This window comes from Opisthorchis viverrini (genome assembly GCF_000715545.1).
Source record: "Opisthorchis viverrini unplaced genomic scaffold opera_v5_286, whole genome shotgun sequence".
NCBI lineage: Eukaryota > Metazoa > Platyhelminthes > Trematoda > Opisthorchiida > Opisthorchiidae > Opisthorchis > Opisthorchis viverrini.
The window spans coordinates 475,248-495,987 of record NW_008751933.1 but is presented as its reverse complement, the minus strand read 5'-3'; the positions used below and the strand labels follow the sequence as shown (position 1 = coordinate 495,987).

The 20,740-nt window shown below is 46.3% G+C and overlaps 1 protein-coding gene across 1 annotated transcript; it reads right to left on the bottom strand.

The window, feature by feature from the left end:
• Positions 1–9,282: 9,282 nt before the first annotated feature.
• On the bottom strand, positions 9,283–20,011 carry T265_14840 (hypothetical protein; the record flags this gene model as incomplete). Its single annotated transcript, XM_009175496.1, has 5 exons — positions 9,283–10,521; positions 17,467–17,754; positions 18,553–18,899; positions 19,215–19,289; positions 19,560–20,011. 5 exons carry the CDS (start codon positions 20,000–20,002, stop codon positions 9,461–9,463), a joined length of 2,214 nt encoding a protein of 737 aa, XP_009173760.1.
• Positions 20,012–20,740: the final 729 nt, after the last annotated feature.

Sequence of the window (20,740 nt, the reverse complement as noted above, 5' to 3'; positions counted from 1 at the left end):
GTGTGGTATACAGGTGCCATGAATAAGGTAACGATAGTGTCGCCAAATTTAGACAAATCTGGAGTGAAATTCGCATAAATGACATCTAAATGACCCGCTCTTGAAATGAACAGAGAAAGACTGATCCCATCAGAGTTCGTTCAGACACCCAAGTAGTCTGATGCATGTTCTTGAAGAAAGCCAGTTTTTACGAACGTTGTCACAAAAGTAGACAAATTCCCTTGACAGGGCGCTTTTCCCGCTTGATAACGTATACACATCGGAGCACGTGATACCGAAACTTGGTCTTTTGTATGAACGCGTTCCGTCAAATGAGAGAACTAGTGTTGATATGCGCAAATCACCCGAGAGAAATCAAGGCTACTGCAACTGTGACTGTTCACTGGCATACTGGCAAATGTACTAATCCGAGGATTACGTGATCCTCAAATATAACAGCAGCCTCACAAAGCCGTCCTTGGACCCTTAAATTGTGAGCAACTAACGGCCAATCTGAAATTTAGCGTGCATCTGTGCTGATGATTAGAGACCAACATTGGTGACACTGATGAATGTATTCCGAAAGGACCAAAACGAGGATGGGAGAAGGCGTGCACGGTCAGAAAGGGAAACAAACATCGTTTCTCGGAAAAACTGAAGCTTGACACCTGAAAGAGGAAATAAATGGAACCGACGTTGGGTCTAGGTCTGACGGGCGTTGCAGCGATCTCTTCGTTACTGCACACAGATTAAATGTTGACTTCGAACAACTAACCAGTGAGTTCGGCAGTCATGTTCAGTTGACTTCGGCTGACGGCGACCGTCCACAATTGTACACAGGTAGCCTAATAGTAGCCTCTACACATTGGGGAAATGAGGGAGATCGGTGCAAAACGGTGCCACGTGGTCCGTGTAAGACACCAGCGAGTGAAATGTAGTTTCGATAGCTTTGAATTATAGGACTGGCCTCCAATAATGCAATCTTGCAGGCGTTTGGACGAGAACAACTGCGAACTCTGAACAATCGTCAGCTCAAACCAAGAGTTTGTGGGGAGATCATACAGGATGTGTAAACGTGGGACAGCGTTATCTAAAAAAACATATTGTTGGTGGTGTGAGATTTGGTATTTTTGTGGAGATTTCGTCCTGCAAGTGAGGCCAATCTATGCTGAAAAGCCGAGAAGCACTGTACAGCTGTTTCATCCTTTTTGGGAATCATCATCAGCAGGACGAAATCTCAACAAAAATCCCAAATCTTCTCACACTACCAACAATATATAAGTAGCCCAGTGGAAGAATAAACATCACCCGATGAGTGAAACTATCTGAGAAGCCGTTGCTCGAGGAGCCAGTCAACGTGTGACCGCGTGATGAGGATCCCGTGATTGAAGGGTGAGCGGCGCTATATCCCGTCTAAGTGCGAGTTAATCACACTACTGATCAGCCACTCAGCCACACTCGGTTAAGTGTTCGAACTACTAGCCGGGAGGTCGCGGGTTCGAGACTCTTCGGAGTTTCGTGAGATGCGCACTGCTGATGATTTCCAATAAGGATGAAACAGCTGCACAGTGCTCCTCGGCTTTTCAGCACAGACTGGCTTCACCTACAGGACGAAATCTCCACACACAAAAAACATATTTTTGATTTGCTATTCTTCTGAATGAGCTACAGAGATATCCGTATCACAGACCAGTATTTTTTCGAAATCCGAAATTTTCACCGACCTATCCTACCGATCCAACTACTCACCGGGTCAATCCAACTGACGATCAATCCGTGTGCAATCTCGGCACAAGTGTGCATTGCGGAGCAGTTCTGATCATTCCTTAAGGCCCAGAAATAAGCCTGAGACCACCGAAAATTATCGCAGCTTAGTCCAACAATTCAGAAAGATGTGCTGATTGTCATGCGTCAAGGATTTGTTTGTCTAATTCTCAAATATACGCAACGAGAAGACTTTCTGCGCAATTAGCGTCAACACAGGTACTGCCAACAGTGATGATTTTACGAAGTCTCAAGCGGTGTCTGTTGTAACCGATTCAGGTATAAGACCTTTTTCAAGAACCGCATATATATTCTCGTCGCTTCTCACCAACATCTACCAGCAAAAGCTCAAGATCGTTATACCTCGGTATTTTGGCCACTTCACCTTCCTGTGGACCTGATTCTTCAGACATTTCCAAAGGAGAGCGTCCACTGGCATCTCCGTTATTGTGGTACTCCCTATCAATCGGGAACAGACTGCAATGACTGAGCAGTGGATTGCCTATTTTCGTTGTTATTTACCCCGCTCCCGTACACACCCACTGTTGCCATGAGTGACTGACAGATAATGAATAGGAACGGCATAACCAACCGATTTTTTAACACAGAAATACATCCCGACAATCTCTGAGGACATAGGTCCACAAGAAAAGATCAACAATCACAGAGGAACTGTCGGTGATTTGAAAACGCATGTTCACTGCAATAAGGCAGTCTTGGCTCGGAAGGTATGTCTGTGTTCAAAAGCGGTTCCTAAAGAAGATACAGGGTTAGTAGCATGTAAACATTAAAAAAAACGAGTTCAGCCTGACTGTCGACTCTCGGTCGATCCACTAGTCGAATGGAGAGGCAGCTGAAGCTTGGCACATACAGACGTCACGTAACATACGAAGACGTTGTGACTTGAAAGTCAAACAGACGAATACATGCATCCAAAGTCACAGTAAACGGGATTTTTAATCAGGACCCAGAGCTGGCCAGAAAAAACAGCTAAGTAATCAAATTCGCTGCTGGCAGCCGCAGTTTTGCTGGGGGTCGTAAAATTTGACATACCACCCTCTATCAATACTGCATTTGTAACGCTGGAGTCGTGATCTTTCGGATAGTTGAACACGAAGAACGTCTGACGTGCCAAGCCCCATTGCGTAAACGCAGCGGGGCCCAGCCGGGTAATTGCCAGTTGCATTCCGACCTGACTCAAAAGGGTGGCTGTCGACCAGCACAGCAAATGTTTTCTGCCTATGTGGAGTGAGGGTAGCACCAACATCTTTATACCATGTGTATTCAACAACTGATGCATCCGTAATGTGTAAGTTTACCGAAACGTCCCAGCGACCGGCCCATCCTTCTGAAGCCTCATCCATGGCTGCACCATCAGTTTTAGATACCGCCAACTGGCAATCGGAAACGGAGACACCAGTTGATCAGACCATGACCGGGTGATTATGGAGAAACCCCAAATAAATAACATACAGTTATGATACTGGAACGAAACACGACGCAGCATCAATGGAAGCAACAGCGTGGGAACCTGGCGCTTCACTGCTGCGAAACATTAACCATCCATTAACCACCTTCACGACACCGGATGACATTGGGTGAGAAACGAAGAAACGATTGGTTGTGGTGAACTCAAATCGCCCCAGCAGAAAATTCAACGATCCACAGGTTTGTGGTTAATGGTATTAAGGAAGTGCTGCATTTTTCGCTGACAACCATCGTATACAAATGTCTGTCACATCCACAGGGACTCGAAAGGGCCTGGCGTTGACCAAGTTGGAAAAAACCGTTAGTTTAATCGCAATTGGGGGAACAGGGGGGTTAAGCACCGTAGTAGGCAGAGACTGTATCACGTATAGTTTTTGCTAACGTGTGGCATCACAGGGAGAAAAACCAGTCACCCGGTGCATAACGTTAGTTGGGACCGTAGAGTTGACAGAGTAGCTCCAAGACAGGATACTGAAAATGATGCACGGTCCCATGCCACCCAGTTCCAATAGCACTTTTCGTCAATACAGCGACGCACCTGTCAGATGGACTACCAGGTGCAAAGTGGAATTGCTCCACAATTAAAAAACATTCGAAATATCGGTTTTGAATTGATAATGCATCGTAACTACACCATGCAACTTCAAAAAGCGGATGAAGTGCATCCCACACTTGACGGATGTGCACACCCGTTCATTGTTACGTATGTGAACAACAGATTTGATCTTGTGGCCTAATGCGCCAGATGGCACCCCCACATTGAGCGACAGAAAGTATCGAGTAATCAGTCACTAGGCCAATTGTCACGTGACTGTATCTGTGGAGCGTCGCAGAAGACGATTTTTAAGCCAGCGGCTATTCCGACAGGCCGATTCGTTTATGATTAATAATTAATAAACGAACTCGGTGAATCATACCTGTTGGCATACATCTCCTGACCCGGTCGAGCAATATTGGGCGATGTTGGTTCAGACGCACGATAAATCCTAAAGCGGAGATGCGTCAATTTCGGGAATCCGTCAGTGTACTGGTTAATTTCATCACTTTACAGATTGATCCTTTTGACGGACTAATGAGCATCCGTCCGTTAGGTTCTTTTGAAGCATGAGCCTGTCCAGATGGTCTTTTCCACCGTATCCCCTGTTATACCGTCATCAATCACTCACAACGAGCTCGTCCCATGATATAATGACCCAGTACGTTATTTTGACGATAGCTGAGTCGCAGCAGTGCCGCTTGTTATTCTTAGTATTAGTACACTCGTCAAACCCATGTCAATGCCACTGACTTCGATCGAGCAACGTAAATGGGACGTGACTGACACGGTTCTTTTGTCGGATTTGCTGATTGAGAAAAAAGGGATCCCCCAACTCGGTTGACCAATCCTATCGGAACGAGACGCAACTGGGCGCTCCTGTACCGTGGACCAGTTGGGTGGCAGTTTAGCTTAGTCCTTTGGCATAATTGGGGAAAAGATGAGTAAGGGCAAACCAAGACCCATAAACATCGATGCATAGCTATGTACTGTTCACGTTCTTCGTGAAGCAATCAGAATAAGCCGATGCGTCGATGTCAGTTGGTTAGTCGTATCTTTAGTGGCCTTGGTTGTAGTCATTGCAAGCAATGAAGGCCTACAGACAAAACTTCGATCGGACCAACAATAAGCGATTCTCAAGATCTTGCTGTTAGGCACTGCGCATTGAGTGCAGTTCAGCCAAGAAACACGACCTGAACAGCGCATTTCTGTTAGGCTCTTGCTGAAACCGCTCAACAAAAACGAGTACCGATTTTGTCTTTGTCTCCGACGGTGTGAAGGCACTTATTAGGTCCCTCACTAAAGCAGGTGATCCACGTAACTCCAGGAATCGGAAGTGAATATAGTTAGATTACCACCCAGTGGGTTATGCAAAAAGGACGTATATAATGGTCACCACCCAGGGTACACACAGCAAAGACGCTGCTGGTAACGACAAACACCAGGAGGAAATCAAACACTTTTGCCATAACTCAGAGTAAGCTGTAAGGCGGAAACGGGTGCCATGGATTGCACACTATGTGAAACATGACTGATCTGGGCGGGGGCTACTGGTGTCCTACGAGAGCCAAACAAGCCGTCTAATAGCTTTCGTGATCGGGGAAGATGAACCAACTCCTTGCCGATGAGTGGTGCCATCATTTGGGTGGTAATGGGGTGGATTGGGAACGATCACTGATCGAAGGGAGAGGAGTACCCACCTGTTCTCCGCGGCGCAGAACTGGTACATGGGAGAACACACTGCGACAGCTCCTGATGATGCAAAAGTCAATTTCGGCAGCATCGAGATAAGCCTCTAAAAACGGCTTACAACCGAACCAAAAGTATGCTTGTTATATCAGCAACATCCTATCCGTAACTTAAAAAGGTAAATTCGTGCAAGATTAGTAGTGGTAATTCGAAGAAGGCAACAATCATCATCATTGTCGGCTGTAATAACCGCGTACTTGTCGTAAAGTGGTTGTAGCTGTCAAGGTTTCGTTCACCGATGAATCGGGGAGGTGGGGTAAGTAGTTGCGCACTGGAGGCGGGAGCTGATAAATTAGCGCATCCACAGTGCACCGTAGATGGACTGTTAAGGAGGGATTGGGAGAGAGCCATATACTGAAGGCAATAGCTTGGATGCATGAGCGCCATTGAGGGCGCGACTGGGCCAGATCTGACAATGTCTCTAACCACAAGAAAACAATTCAGACAGTACATCGGGGAGGGGGAAATCCATAAGTTTAAAATATAGCGGCACAGCGACGCTGATATTGGCTATTCAACAGGCTTTGTGACTTCGATCTAATTGAAAAGACAGTGTCCCAGCGACCAATGAGAAACTCCGAGTTTTCCTCGACAGACCTGGAAGCAACTGTTTTCGCATTCTAAATTCCCTCCAAACGTGTTCAGCAAGGATGCTTCAGCTAAGTCCTCGCTAGCTCAGGAAAGTTGAGGCTGTCTGTGTCATAGTTTGGATAACCAGAAGAAATATCCATTCAAAGCCAGCGAAAAACGTAATGGAGCAAGTGGTTTCCGGTGCGGTTCAACAACGACATTCGTGAAGCCGAGCCATCTGACATGATCATTCACAACATATCAGCGGAGATAGTGTGGATGACGGATAGCCTTTACAAGAAAACGATGCGAAACGAGGGGACTATTACCAGTACCGAAAGACTGCGTGACATGCGCATTGCCTCAAAACCTAGTGGATTAGATCTTAAGGCAATCCTCCAGACACGCGTCGGATTTATTAGCAACGGCCACTCCCAATTCATTAACAAATTCGTACCATCGGGAGGGAGGTGCAGTCTATGGCATGCAATGTGGCAAGCGAATTCCAGTGTCTGGGCTGAGTATTTTTGTAGGAACGACCCGGTAGCGAGGTACTGGAATCCAAACCACAAAAGGAACTCGCCATGTCTACACATAGTTTTCGCTTTTCGTGCGTGGTCTGGGTGTTCAGTTAATCGGATGTTCCCACCAGCAACTTTTGCTACACCTTCTTCATTGTTTCAATTATTCCGTTGATGTTGACAAACCCCCGGGTCAGTGTGCCGGAGATGCTGCAACTGAACAGACTAGCTAGATAGCAATGAAGCTCATTAGAATCATTCACCAGATGAATTTTATCCCCCGGACCATTATCACCAATAAATGCTAATGCCTGTCGGCTAAACAACCAAGAAAATCTGAACATTGGAAGGAAGGAAAGACGATGAGACATTACAACCACATTTTCTCATGAAAAAACGACCGAAAACGAAATTTCCGGTCGAGGTGGGTGAAGGGCTATCACGATAATTACGATGTCCCCAGAAAGCTCAGCTAAAAAAACTGTGATGGCGCACTTGATACTGATATGCCAAAAAAAGATGATTTCCCATGTCTTTAGTTTTAGTGCTGTGTGGAAGGTCATCACTCTTAAGATGTAGCTGTTTCGGTTCCAACAGGCAAGCGACTCAACTTCCAACCAGCGACTGTTTGTTCGTACCGACTAGGACATAACCCACGCGGGACCTTTCACTTACACTTCCTCATCCACAAATGTAACAACCAAAGCTAATGCGCCAGCTAACGAACGGTGTAACCAAGGTGGTCCGCACAACTGGCAGTAAAGTCAGCAAAGTCACCGGACCATGCTATGGATGGATGGATGGTAACCGTTCGGACATCGAACTCATGGCATGTGAATGACTGAAGTACTGTGAACAAAATCCCACGAAGGATAGACAGTGTCGATTTAACTCACCCGTTCCTCTTCGTACCTAGGTTCCTACTGATAGGTCGCCTCGGTCACAACTTAATGCCGTTTTGTGAGGGTCAAAAAACATCTTTCCAAGTAGAGAAACAGGAAAAGAATCAAAGATAGGCTAATAGCTAAGCGCCAACATGGAAATCAGACCTCCTTGTTTTTTACTCATCTCATTTCGCAGTGAAATGATTCGAGCACGAGGTCATCCTCGTTGTCGCAGGTTGAAAGATATAATTTCATAAGTTCGGAAGCTTACAGGACAACGCAGGCTGTCACATGAAACTGCTACCCTGATGCCTGCTTCGTTCGAACTCGAAAACCCTCATTCTGTTGGGTCCCATGCCACATGTTGCGTGCTAACGACACATGGCATCAATAATGGTTGTCAAACTGAACAGAATTGACCATTTGCATTGTCCACATAAGACGCCATAGCCACAAACGAGCGTTAGGGTGATTAGAGGTGTGATGCATTTGCGTTCGTGTTCATCCATCCTCGAAAGCACATGTAAATCGCATATCTGACTGGTTCCTCGAACTGGCATTTCTGTTGTGCAGCGGATTTCCATGAGGTAACCAAGGAGAGTGATTTACAAGAGGGATGTTTCGGGGCTTGATAGGTTGGACACGGCTTACAGAAATCTCTTCACAACTGACGGAATCAAATAGCACCAAAACAGCCCAAACCAAACCTCCAAGATTGATAATTTCATCCTTCAGTTACATTGCAGCATTAAATTTGATGAACTAACTGCAACATACAGCTATTGTTTGTTCAGTATAATTGTTCTGGATAGTTGTTTCACAAAACACCTTGAAGTAAAACAGCCGTCGATCACATGCTCGAGCACGCTCACTTGTGTTGATGAGTGGGTTTCGTTAACGTTAACCTTCATAGCAAAAAAGGTCAAATACGCAGGGTGCGCTTCGAAGCATGTAATTGATCTGTACATCCTACGTTCAGTTCGATGATTACACCGAATATGCGTTAAGCTGGGCAACGTCGTCTTTCATAGTCCGTTACACAAGAGCCACGATAGCGACCTTCTCTCTCCCCCTCATCACACATAAATCGGTCAGCCTTATCAATGTCTGTCAGTTCAATCCGTATATACCTATACGCACATCCGAGCGATGGCCTGAATTTTCTCAAGGGACGGGTAGGACAAGAAGTATTACCAACGAACTGTCGGTCTGTAAAGGAACAAAGTTTGTCAGTGACCTCCAGGGAAGTTGGTTGCGTGAGGCGGTGTGAAAAACCGCATGGTAAACGGTGGGGCGAGGTTACAGCGCGATAGACGGACGTTGAGTGTTCGGTGGACTGGGTTGGTTTATACCCCAGAACTGACGAATACACCAGTCTAGGCAGACACCACCATCGAAACCAAGCATTATTCAGCTCATTCATTCTAGACCGCGATGATAACGTTTTCACTTGTAGTGAAATTTTCGCACGAGCAATATTCGAAGCGAATGATGCTCATAAGATGCTAGCTTACTTATGTCAGGTATATATATAATGACCGGAATCCGGACTTCACAATTGCAAGCAGCACAAAACGATACGCGACCGGAAACGGCGCATCATATTTATTGATTGATATTGTTTCTCAGTAGTATACTCAGACACTGTTAACAGCATCGGCTCGTTGGATTGCTTGACGCGCCTCATGTGTTTACAGGATGTGGAGTCATAAGATTCACGAGGATCGTAATTGGGGCAAATGGGTACCCACGTCCCGATTAACATATGCACCGCCAGAAGAGATTATGTGCAAACAGTTTTATGGCGATGAGCTAAAACAGGTGTTGATGTGGAGAGGCTAACAACATAGACTTTATAGGAAATTTTTCAAACGGAAGTTTGATTGAAAATGCAAGATTGAACATTGTAAGAAATACGCGCTCTGATTTAACTGTTTACGTGGGATACTCAGAAAGTCAAAACGAACGTCTTAATAGTAAGGTTGACCTGCATAAGGATAGCCAGGAACATGCTGCATGTAATAAGGCGCCATCCCAGGGTACGCTGCAACAGGACCGGGTGGAACTTGCCCAGGCCTTCCAGCATATGCATATTTGTAAGGATCTGCCTGCCGGTAGCTGTCCGCAAGAGAGCCAACGGGCGCCACTTCCGTCGCCATCAAATCGTGCGGTTGTTGAGGCTGGCGTTGACCTTTTTGGTCAGGCGATGGATAGGATTGACGTCCATCGGATAAACCACCCCGACCGGCACCACCACCGCGTTTTCCACGTTTGCGACCTCGCCAGTGCTGAGCACTCCCTTCCTCATCTCGGGGAATGGCCTGATGGCCAGGAGCCCCCTCATCACTGCCCCTGGAACCAAACTTTTGAGCTGATCCACTGCCCGCTCTAACTGGTTCTTTCTTCTGTTGGCCAACAGGAGTCTGGCTTTTTGGAACCTCCCCATATGGTTGCTTGTATGTTGAATATCGCTGAGGACCGAATCCTTGGCCCGATTTACTCTCAAGATTTGAGTAGTCCGTCAATTTTTGTGGCTGACCAAACTTAGCTCTCTCGTCGTCCATACCACTACCGCAACGTTCCATTCGACCAGATCCAAACTTGTTTGGCTCACTGCCGTATGGTGGCCGGTTACCCATTGCACCAGCTCCGCGGTCCATTGATCCAGATGTAGGGCCCTTGGGGTAACCACTAGACGAACGCCCACCAAGAACATCAACGTTCGCGTTCTGTTGGGAACCAACTGACTGTTGCTGCATGGATGGCTGTTGTTGAGAGAACCGGTCACTAGGTAGCATCATCAGTGTATCAATGGCCTGTTGAACAACTGGATTTGCCATGCCAGGTGGCACCTGTTGAACATTAGAAGCATTCATCTGGGACTGTGGAGTGACCGTAGAATTCGGAAGGGCCTGGAAGCTACCTAATCCAGTCAAAGAGTTGGTCGGAGTACTGCTCACTGGTGTTTGAGGATAGAGCATATTGAGTATCCGAGATTTCAAGTCCGTTGTATTTCCATTGTGTCCATCAGCTAAGTCGAAAATTTAGTACATATAGATAAGACCGATTGTGTAAGGAAAGAAAAGCAGTTTACACTGGAAACATCACTGACTACATACAATCCGCATTTTTACATCTACCTACGCACACATTATCGAAAAAACAAAACAAAACAGTGTGCTCGATCCCGATCAATTTGACCGCCTGTGGTAGTGACTGAACAAGCACAACACTGCCTTCTAAATGAACTCGGCGGAGAAATACGGTATGGAAGCGGTTCGACTGATGGGGACCAGAACTACTTTGTTTTGTTTTTGCGATGCGGACAGTTCATGGGTAACAAGTGAGACGACCATTAGCTATGTGTATGACGTCGTTCGGATCAATGTCGACACTTGCCAAATCAATGTAGGAAACGAAAGCCACTCAAAGCAGAAAAATATAAATAAGTCAAGTTAGTCCGTTCATATTAGCAGCTTTTTATGCACGGTAAATCATTCGCTTCTCTAAAAAGTTGTCCGGAGGACGAATTTCGATAGCGTACCAAGAGGGCTGGGTGCCATATACGACAAAGCGATTCCAGCAAACGGGGCAACCAATGGATGGAACCATTGCTAAAGGAGCTCACGCGTACATCGTAGAGAAGTTACACCTTGATTGAGTTGGTACGGGAATTTCGCCTGCAGGATTCAGCCTTCGGAGACCTTCCGTACAATGCGCCAGTCGCTTGACTGACAACCCAGATGTGGCGCTAAAAACCTCAGAAAGACCGGCGCAATGATCATCCTCATCGAAATTCAACTCTTTGGGATGGTAAAGAGTATCATCGGAGTAGGTCCAGTGACAGCATCAATGAGAAAACTGAATGTTCGATTCCCCTCCATGCTATCCGTATGCCTTACAGTTGGAGGCTTCCGTGCAGCATTCCCACAAATGTCGAAAGCAATTGCCAGTATGCCCTTCAAGTTGTAATGCCGGTAGCTCTTTTTTGCACAGCTAGATGTTTTAAGGAGCTTTCAGGGATAAGTTGTAGAAACCCAATACAAAATATCTTCATATAAGCACGTTCCCCATCCGGTGCACCATTTGATAAATAAGTGCATATCAACGTTCAGAAAGAACTCACGGCTAGTAGATATGCGAGGGACGCGGGAATAAACGCAATGAAAGATTCGAAGTGAACAATTCTTGAAGGATAAAAAATGAGTTCAACTTTAACGCCTTTCCGGTGCCTAGCTGTCGTGCTACACTGGAAAGCACGAGAGTTGAGATGCTATCAGGTAGTCCAAGAGTAGACAGGAGCAGTTTAGATGGCGGAGATGTGTGCGACCTCCATTGTAAGAGCCTCAGCTACCGCGACTATCATCCTGTATGACGTAAAGTGCCCTCCAGAGGACGGAGATTGTAGTCATTCATAACAATCATCTAGAGGCATTCCGGTAGATTGAGTTTTAAGGGGCCAGAAAACGGAACACAAAAAACAAACGAGTTTACTTTCGACCGCGGAGATAACGCGTATCAGGCTCATGCTGTCAATACGCAGAAATGCTGGTCTGAGGTGGTTCGGGACAGAAATGCGCCATTCCGCATGTCATGCGAAAGCCGAGGCGCATTCAGATTGATAGTTCACTGGTTAAGAGGTAAACTTAATGATTTAGAAACCAGTGGTTCGAACCAAACCCCAACATCTCGCTTGTTCCAGTCTGGGCTTGAGCAACCTGGCAATATCTCAGCTTTCTTGCTCCCTGCCTGCGCTCCTTCACCTGTCACTCTAAGATGGAGGCGTTCTTCAGAATATGGAAAAAGAAATTCGGTCTTGGATTTCGGTAATTTTGAATGTTGCAGAAGTGTTACCTGAGCTCAGCAGGAATTTGTCTGGTTCTGTGTACCAGATGCGTGCGATTGTCATCCCTTCCGTGTATTTGTGACTGGGTTCGAATATTGTTGTATCAACTACAAGCTCAAGCGAGCACTCCAAACATTGATTCGCGCTATCCACACATCCACTGCAGATTGCCATCATCGTGGGAACTGCGTACTTGTCGTACAGTGGCTATGGCTGCCACAGTTTCGTTCGCCGATGATTTGGGGAGGTGGGGTAGGTAGTTGCGCATTGGAGGCGGGAACTGATTTGACTGATGCTCCCCACTTTCAAGTGGGGAGATTGGGAGGGGAGCTATGCATTGAAAGCAATAGCTTGGATGCACAAACGCCATTGAGGGCACGACTGGTCCATGCCTGACAATGTCTCTAACCATTGATGTGGCCCGTCTGGAGTCCCCATCCAGAGAGACGGAAATGACCAGCGCAAATGAGTTTGCTGGTAATGGTTTTCATACTTTGCTGCCAAGTTATTCTTGACCTCTCCTGGCTCGTTTCCACCCTTCGCGTGATTGTGCTAAAAAACCTTCGAGAGACGGTTGACTGGGGTACGGAGTACGTGGTCAAGCCAGCGCAACTTATGGTTTGCTGACAGGTCAGTTCCATGGATTACCGGTCGAGAAATTGAGTAAAACAGAGATTTTCCGCAGGTTGAGTTTGTGAATTTTCCGTTGTCCTCGCGCAAAGAATACAATAACAAAGAAGCGACAATAAATCCACCGATTGTTTACCAAACCCCTCTGAAACGATGACTTCCCAATCGGTCCCAAACATTTTCCAATTGATTGAAAAGAAGCGACATCATTACCATCGACAGCATAACATGAGTGTTCAACACCGATGCTTCGCTGCTGTACAACCGTGATTTATTTGAAAGCTATATTGTGAAGTGACCGAACCATTGTGATACTGCGTTCACCAACAACTCGGAGTAGGAATATAGGTTACATTCAGGATCGACAACACAAAGGCATCCAAGGAGTTAAACGTAATCAATGGTCAGTGCGGTCAATAATCCTGGGCCCTTGCACATTTCTGGCTGTTCACATTGCTTCGCCGTATGTGGAAGCCTGGTTATGGTCACGTATTTGGATAGCTCGTTTGGAGAACAAAGTTGCCTTCATCCAGAGATAGAAAACGTCCGAGGGACTACAACACTGGAATCTTTACAAACGGCTTCCTTGCGTCCCGGCGTCGTAAACTGTGATAACGACATACTCAAATCTCAACGCGTTCCAGTAATTCCACATTCCCGAAACGTGTCTTGCCCAAAGGCAAATACTGGTGTTTTTATATTCTCATCCACAGTGTTCATTCGCCTTAATCGGTAGCAAACGGTAGTCAAATCATAGTGTTATCGATATACTCGGGGCAATACGACCTGAGTTGACAAGGGCGTCTCGTATGTGAAGTTTGAACAGAGTTGTACATTGAGAAACGCGAGTTGTCAGAAGATTCCACCGAATGCTCCACTGATTCTCACAGTGGAAAGAGCTGAATAGAAAATTCCCCTTACAGGTGGTACCGAGAACCTCTAGTTCTTGAGGCAAGCCACTGCGATCTGATCCATCGGACGATCTGCTATGATCCACTAGGATTGAGTCTGTACCCATTCCTCCATTTAATGATCTACTATAAATGTCCTGTGGACCATTTTGAACAAAGACATATCATTGCGATGCTTTTCTGGATACCGTGCGCAGCTAAATGTTACCTTTCTGACAGTAAGTAAGTGTCGCAATAGTTTGGATTGAGCTCGAAATGACCAAAAAACCAAGGTGCGAAATTGCTGACCCAAATATCCGTGGTTCGAACTGGATTCTGGCTTCTCAGCTACTTCTGTCTACTAGTATTTCAGGTTTGGTGCTTTCCTCAAGTTGCATGGGGGTTACGCAGCGGATGGATGCCACAGGCGGACGACTGTCATCATATCAATTGTCTGGATTATGCCTATGGTTGTCCATAATATCTTTTCAAGGAGCGAGCATCTGCTGGAAATTGTTGTTGAGCGTGATCACTGAGGAGTCTAAACAGCGGTCGACCTTAACGACGGGAATGAGGCGGCTCCATGAATGTCCAACAACGCAGCCGCCCATGTTCGATGATTCAGTTAGGTTGGTGTTTACGATAAATACGTGTAACATGAATAGACTGGAGGTTAAGACATCTAAGTTAACCGTACGTCATCTTTTTAGCTGGTCACGTTAAACCTTAACCTTCACATGGACTTGGACCAAGTAACTCATGGACTGGCCATTTAGCTGGTCTCTGGTATGACCACCGGGAAGAATAAAGGTAAAACTAATCGTTCGGCGCTTAGGTGCAATGCCACCTGAAAGAAGCATAAGGGATGGGACACAACCAGGTTTTCCAAGCCCAGACAGAAGTCCAGAAGCACAAGTCGGGTTCGAACCACGGACTTTCCGGTCAGTAAATTCACGCACTAACCACTGAGTCATCTCGCCAACAGCAGAAGTAATCGGACAGGGGGAGAAGTTCGATAGGGACATTAAATAGTACGATAATCCATAAGGCAGCATTGACAATCCAGACAAAACCGACGCGGAAGCCGACAACGCAAGTAATGGTAGGGTTTTGGAGCTTGAAGCAGTGTTCCGGCGTGTGACACAGAGAAAATCGGATCTGCACATCCCTCACAGAGGCGAAAAACTTCTTGGTGCGTGCGTGAGTTTCTTCGTTGCAAGGCGACAGTCAAGTACTGGGAATTGTGGTAAAATTGAAGTGTCTTATTCAGCCTCCTTGATGGAATCGGAAAGACATGGAACAGGTTCGGGAATGCCATGCACAGAATATTATGGCTAGAACACCATCCTATCCCAGGTACACTGGATTTGGGGAGTTGGTGGTCCATAATCCATTCTTTTGCTGCTGTTGGGGCGACGACGTATCCATAGCCGGTGTCACACACACGAACCTCCCTAATCCGTTTGAAATATTGTCGGGAAATTGGCTGGAATGCTCCGCCTAGCCGGATTGTGTAGCAGAGGATTCAGAGGGGAATGAATCCTACCCGATGCTCTGCGATAGGAAAATAGGAGCTTCCAGAAACGACTCATATCCGAAGTTGTTTCTACGGTTGGTTAAAGAGCGGTTGCGACCACTCAGCATTATGAGTTAAGCTTCAGTGCGCCCCCGCACCGTGCAAGGTAATTGAGCGACAACTGTCCAGACGAGTTCCCTTTTGACCAAACTGTTGCGAAAATTGTGATACGAGAGCTTGATTATGTGCCGGTGTTCGCTTGGACACTATCAACCTATCGTTGCTGTTTTTTTTTTGAAGACCTTCATAACCGTTCGTATCTAATAACCGGTAAGTTCACTGAGGGTTGATCAGGAGGCCATTGATTTGTTCACGGAGTTGCGCATCAGAAAAATATCACTGAAGTTGAAGGAGTGCATTCGAAATAAGCAAATGACCCAAAGGTTTCAGTCTTCTGTTGACTGCAGCATGTCCTGAGCCGGCTGGTCCGCATGCGAACAGATAATGCTTGTATGTTGGGACGGTGAGGGCATGTTTGCCGAATCACTACAGGAAGCCGCTTTGTTGGAGAGTTGCGCAGAACCAGGAACGACGTAACAACACAAAACGGGAGCCGTCAGTTCAAAGGGTTTCGGAAATTTTGATATTGTAGAATAGAAATGTGCCGTTTCATAATTCTGTGTGAAATCAGGTTGTCTGGACAAACTAAAACAATCATACGAAAGTTCATCACGCAGCGAGTGCAGACCATACTATGACATCCTTCATTAGTATCCGCATTCCGCGATTTCCAAATATCAATGCCAATCATAAATGGCACCTGGTGAATAATTTCCATAGGATGTAACAAAAATCCGACAAGTGTCGGGAAGATAAACAGTACGTAACTAACCGATCGACCATAAAATGAATTCAGCTACCAATCATCCTGACACAAACTGCGTAGAAAACTGCCGCTTCACTGACACCAAAGGAAGTGATCCCTCAGCAAGAATGAAATAGTGTCTATGCGATTGATCCTCCACGACGGTGTCGCCAATATGCCTGAAGTGCTTCTTGACATTTTGGATTGGAAACGTAGGTAAGAGACGAAATACACAAGCGCACACAGCGCTGCGGTCCTTAATGAACGCGACGCAACAAAAAATCACACTAACTTGAATAGGGTCATAGAGGGCATTTTCGAAGACACTCCAGCTCACCTGGTGGGAAACCACAATGATGACCCTCGTTGTTTTGAAGGACTATACGCTTGGTGTCATTGTAATCGTAACGACAACTCTGGATGGTGTTTCGTGCACCATCAGCTGCCCATTGAGAAACAGTCCCATCTCAAGTTTTGAGCTTCGACTTTCAGTTTACCACCAGAATAATATCCACATCAGCAATGTGTATCAGGTATGAGCAGTTTGTTCGCTCCACTGAAATACGCAGATGACCTCCGTGATGTGAACTTAGTCGCACGGTGACACAGCGGAACACTACTAGCAGGAAAACACACTTTGGAGGAGATCAAACAGCGGAAAAAACGAAGCCCTCTATTGTTGGGCTTTGCTCTAGCTGGAGTTTGTATTACATACTGCTGGAATCCGTCGGAGAGCCACCAGTCCACTTGAGGCATAACTTAAAGCTCCCCTTGCACTCGGTCTACTGTTGCGCCAAGTGCAAAGCGGCTACACGCTTGCAGACGGGGTGTTCGAATATATTGGTGCAGCGTCAAAAGAACTAACAAATTCTTGAGTCTTGGTCTAATGTAGAAATTCTGGCGTTTTGATCAAGCCCGAACACGACCGCATGTGTCAAAGAGAACCAACGACGTGACAGTATCACAGAAATCATCACCGATACAATCGCCGACAGCAAAACCAGTGTAGTGCAGTGACGTATGTGCTCCGTATCCAACTTGCCGTCAAGTCATAAATAGTTAACTGTCCCAAATAGCCTACTTTTTGGTGGCAATAGACCTAACCAGTGAGTCATTGGGAATTAAACTTCGATAATAGCCCATGGCCGTGCAATTCGTTGACTGAAGCACGAATTTCGGCAACATTTATGGCATTCAGGACATGGATAAAACGAGGATTTATTACTTACCTGAGGTATCCAGTCGCCGCCCTTCAAGTCGTCGCTTACGTTCCTGTACGAAAGCCGCAATTTCATCTAGTTCTCCTATGCTTAATATCCGAGAGTCGGCTAACATACGGAGAAGGGTGACCATATTTCGGCTAGGAGCAAGGAAAGTGTGGTCTTCGGGATCGGCCATAGGGGTTGGCTCCGAGGATAGTGGGACCATTGGGGGCGCCTCGTTCTCTGTTGCCAGATAGGTATCATACTCTTTCTGCAACAGGAGCATTGCATCGTCAAGCGGCATGTTGCGGTGTTCTGGAAAAGTCGCACACATAGGTCATTAAATAATAATCAGCCCTTGGTGAAATCGATCAGGAATAATACTAATAATCATTCAGCTGTAAAATCATTTCGGAGCCTAGTAGCTACGCCACCCGAAGAGAGCACGGAGGTTGAGACAATGGCAGGTTGCCCAGGCCTAGACGAGCAGTCGAGATGCGGATATTCCGGTCGCTAAGCTATTTCGAGTTCACGGGTAATTAGGAGGATTACTGACACCTTTACCAAGAAAACACAAGGCTACAAACACCACCATAAGCACCAGCATAGATGAAATTTGAAATCAACCTTCAAGAGACAAGTGCTATGGTAAAGATAAGATGTTGGGAGGAAAGCGTCAAAGCACTGTGTTTACTTCTGCACTCGGACAAGAGATGAGTACAGAGAAAACTTTTACGTTTCCCCAAAGTCAAGTATTTGCCAAAATGAGGCTTCTGGAATTCCGAAGATGGTATAAAGCACAAAACTTTTATGGAAGGTGGGAAAATGAGGCACAAGATCTACATCACCGCATTTTATGAAGGCTGAATACACTCTAAACAGTCGTTGCACAGACTAGCTGTACTTTTCAATGAACTCTAGCAGTGATGGTGCCGAAACCTTAGTGATAAAAAAACCTGAGAATGTTTCAGATCCCTGACTCACAACCATAAACTGACATGCACCGCAACCTTGTACACATCTGGTGGTGTGCTCTAACGATGCTACGACCCGTATCAACTGAAGAACACGACTTAGTCGTAATAGGATACTCAACGGCTCTTACATGCTTACCTTGCTGGGTTGGCACATACAGAATACGCAGGGTACATGAGCCATGCGTCCAGTTAGTTGTCGTACAGATGATGGCGAACGGGACACGATCTCTAGTAAGGTCAGCTAGACAGGGTGTCAAGTGATCCGCTGAGAGAAGAACGACAATGTGCGTGCGCAGAGAGGCAGGATCGCGGTTTTCCGGTATCCGGATTCCAGTAGAGACGCGTTTTTCAATTGTCTCTGCGTAGGGTACGAGGTCATGTTGAACAGCGACAATAGCAACTGTGTAGGGTGGTGGTGTTCGAGCGGTAGTTGCAGTGGAGCTAAGGGCTTTTGGTGCGGCGGGAGCTGACCCGTTGACAGGCCTATTGTAAACGACCGAGAATAAAAACGTCAGTGTTGACAATGAAGGTAAACCATGCAACTTGAGATTTGACCTAAAAGTAGGAGAATCCGGTAAGAACGCTGCTCCACGAAACTGTTGAGCTGAAAAGTTGGCTGACTCAGGTATACCAGAATTAACTGAGACATATGCATTTCACTACACAATCAATTATCTGGTATTTCTAGGGAGCAGCACGTCCCTGGAGGTCGAGCGCTCTCTTGGGGAAAAAAACATGAACTTAACTCCAACTGTGGTTCCTAATTAGAACTGAACAAACATGCGGAGTATCACCTACCCAGTAGTATCACCTCCAGCGACTTCTGACAGCCAGTTCAAGGGATGTACGTGTCGGCGATCTCCACGTTGACCTCTGAAAGAACAATGTACAGAGAATGAGCTACCATAAGTTGTCCAATTTGTGGCAATAGGGAATAAACAGATTAGTACTTATTTAACAAACTTCAAGCAAAACTAGTAACTTCGATAACATTGAGACGATCAAGAAACTAGGGGTGTGTCGCTAAGCACGACCACAAGGTTGTAGTGATGATAAAGCCTCTTAAGCAAGCAACAGGACAACTGCACGAGTGAAGAACTATGTCGTGCAGTCGCAGTAAAAGTGAGCTGTGATAAGACTCACAAGGGGCTACGCGAACGTTTGCGTGGAGATAAGTCTTCACGTCGTCGGCGCCGGTCGTATGAGGATCCATCATGGTATCGACCACGGGGAGATACGTCCCGTTCGCGAGTTCGACCACGATCCCTTTCCCGTGTACGATCCCTATCGGAATCTCGATCTCTATCGCGATCACGCGAACCTGGCGGTTGGAACCGTCTTCCACCAGCTAGATACCGGTCAACCGGGGGCCCGGATCGACGTAGTGAACTCAACGTCGACGGTTCAACATGCTTGACAGAAACTATTGAACCAAAAAACTGTGCTCCATCTTCACACTGAACTGCCCCAGCGGCCTCAAGATCCGAGTCAAATTGTACAAGTAGGCAGTCCTTGTAGATGAGGATTTCTGCAGACGGGCAATTAAAACAGCGAAGTAGATTAAAAGTGCGTCTAGATGCATCCATCAATGTTAACTGTAAAAAGAACCTCAACTGCTGTCTGGCGGCTGTGTATAAACATCCTCTAATAAATGCAGATAAAAAATAAAGAGATAGAAGAAGATCGGACCTTCAGAAAAGGGCTTTCACTTCCTCAACCATGGACGAATTACAACGGGAGCACCGTCGAATATATATAAATATATAATGAGCGACGTTGCGTTCAGCTGTAGCACCCTTCCGGTGCCTAGCTGCCATGCCACCCGAAGGAAGCACGAGGGCTGGGATACTGCCAGGTTGCCCAAGCCTAGACAGGGGAAGTCGAGTGGCGGAGGTCGGATTCGAACCGCGGACCTTCAGGTTAGTAATCCGCGCTCTAACCACTTCGGCCATCTCGCCCCAATAAATGCAGAAGTCTGAGCTGAACATAAAAAAGGCAACGCATGGAGGGCGATCTAGAGTAAAACACTCCAGGTTGTTTGTTTGAAATAATTTATTCGCAACGTAATTCTCGCGAATAACATCCCGCTGGATGACAGCAAAAGAACGACAGACCATTCACAGCAGTCCCTCAAACCGGCCTCTATCAATTCAGATACGACCCCGTGAGGATCAGCTTAGAACGGCCTCCGAGTATCTAAGATGACCTCCGGGTGTTTTCCAGGGAAAACTCTACTTTGACCAAAGACCAGGATACAAAATTCTTATATTGTTGTGCGAAGTACGCGTCTGATGAATCACACTACAGCCGTGATTGAGGGACTA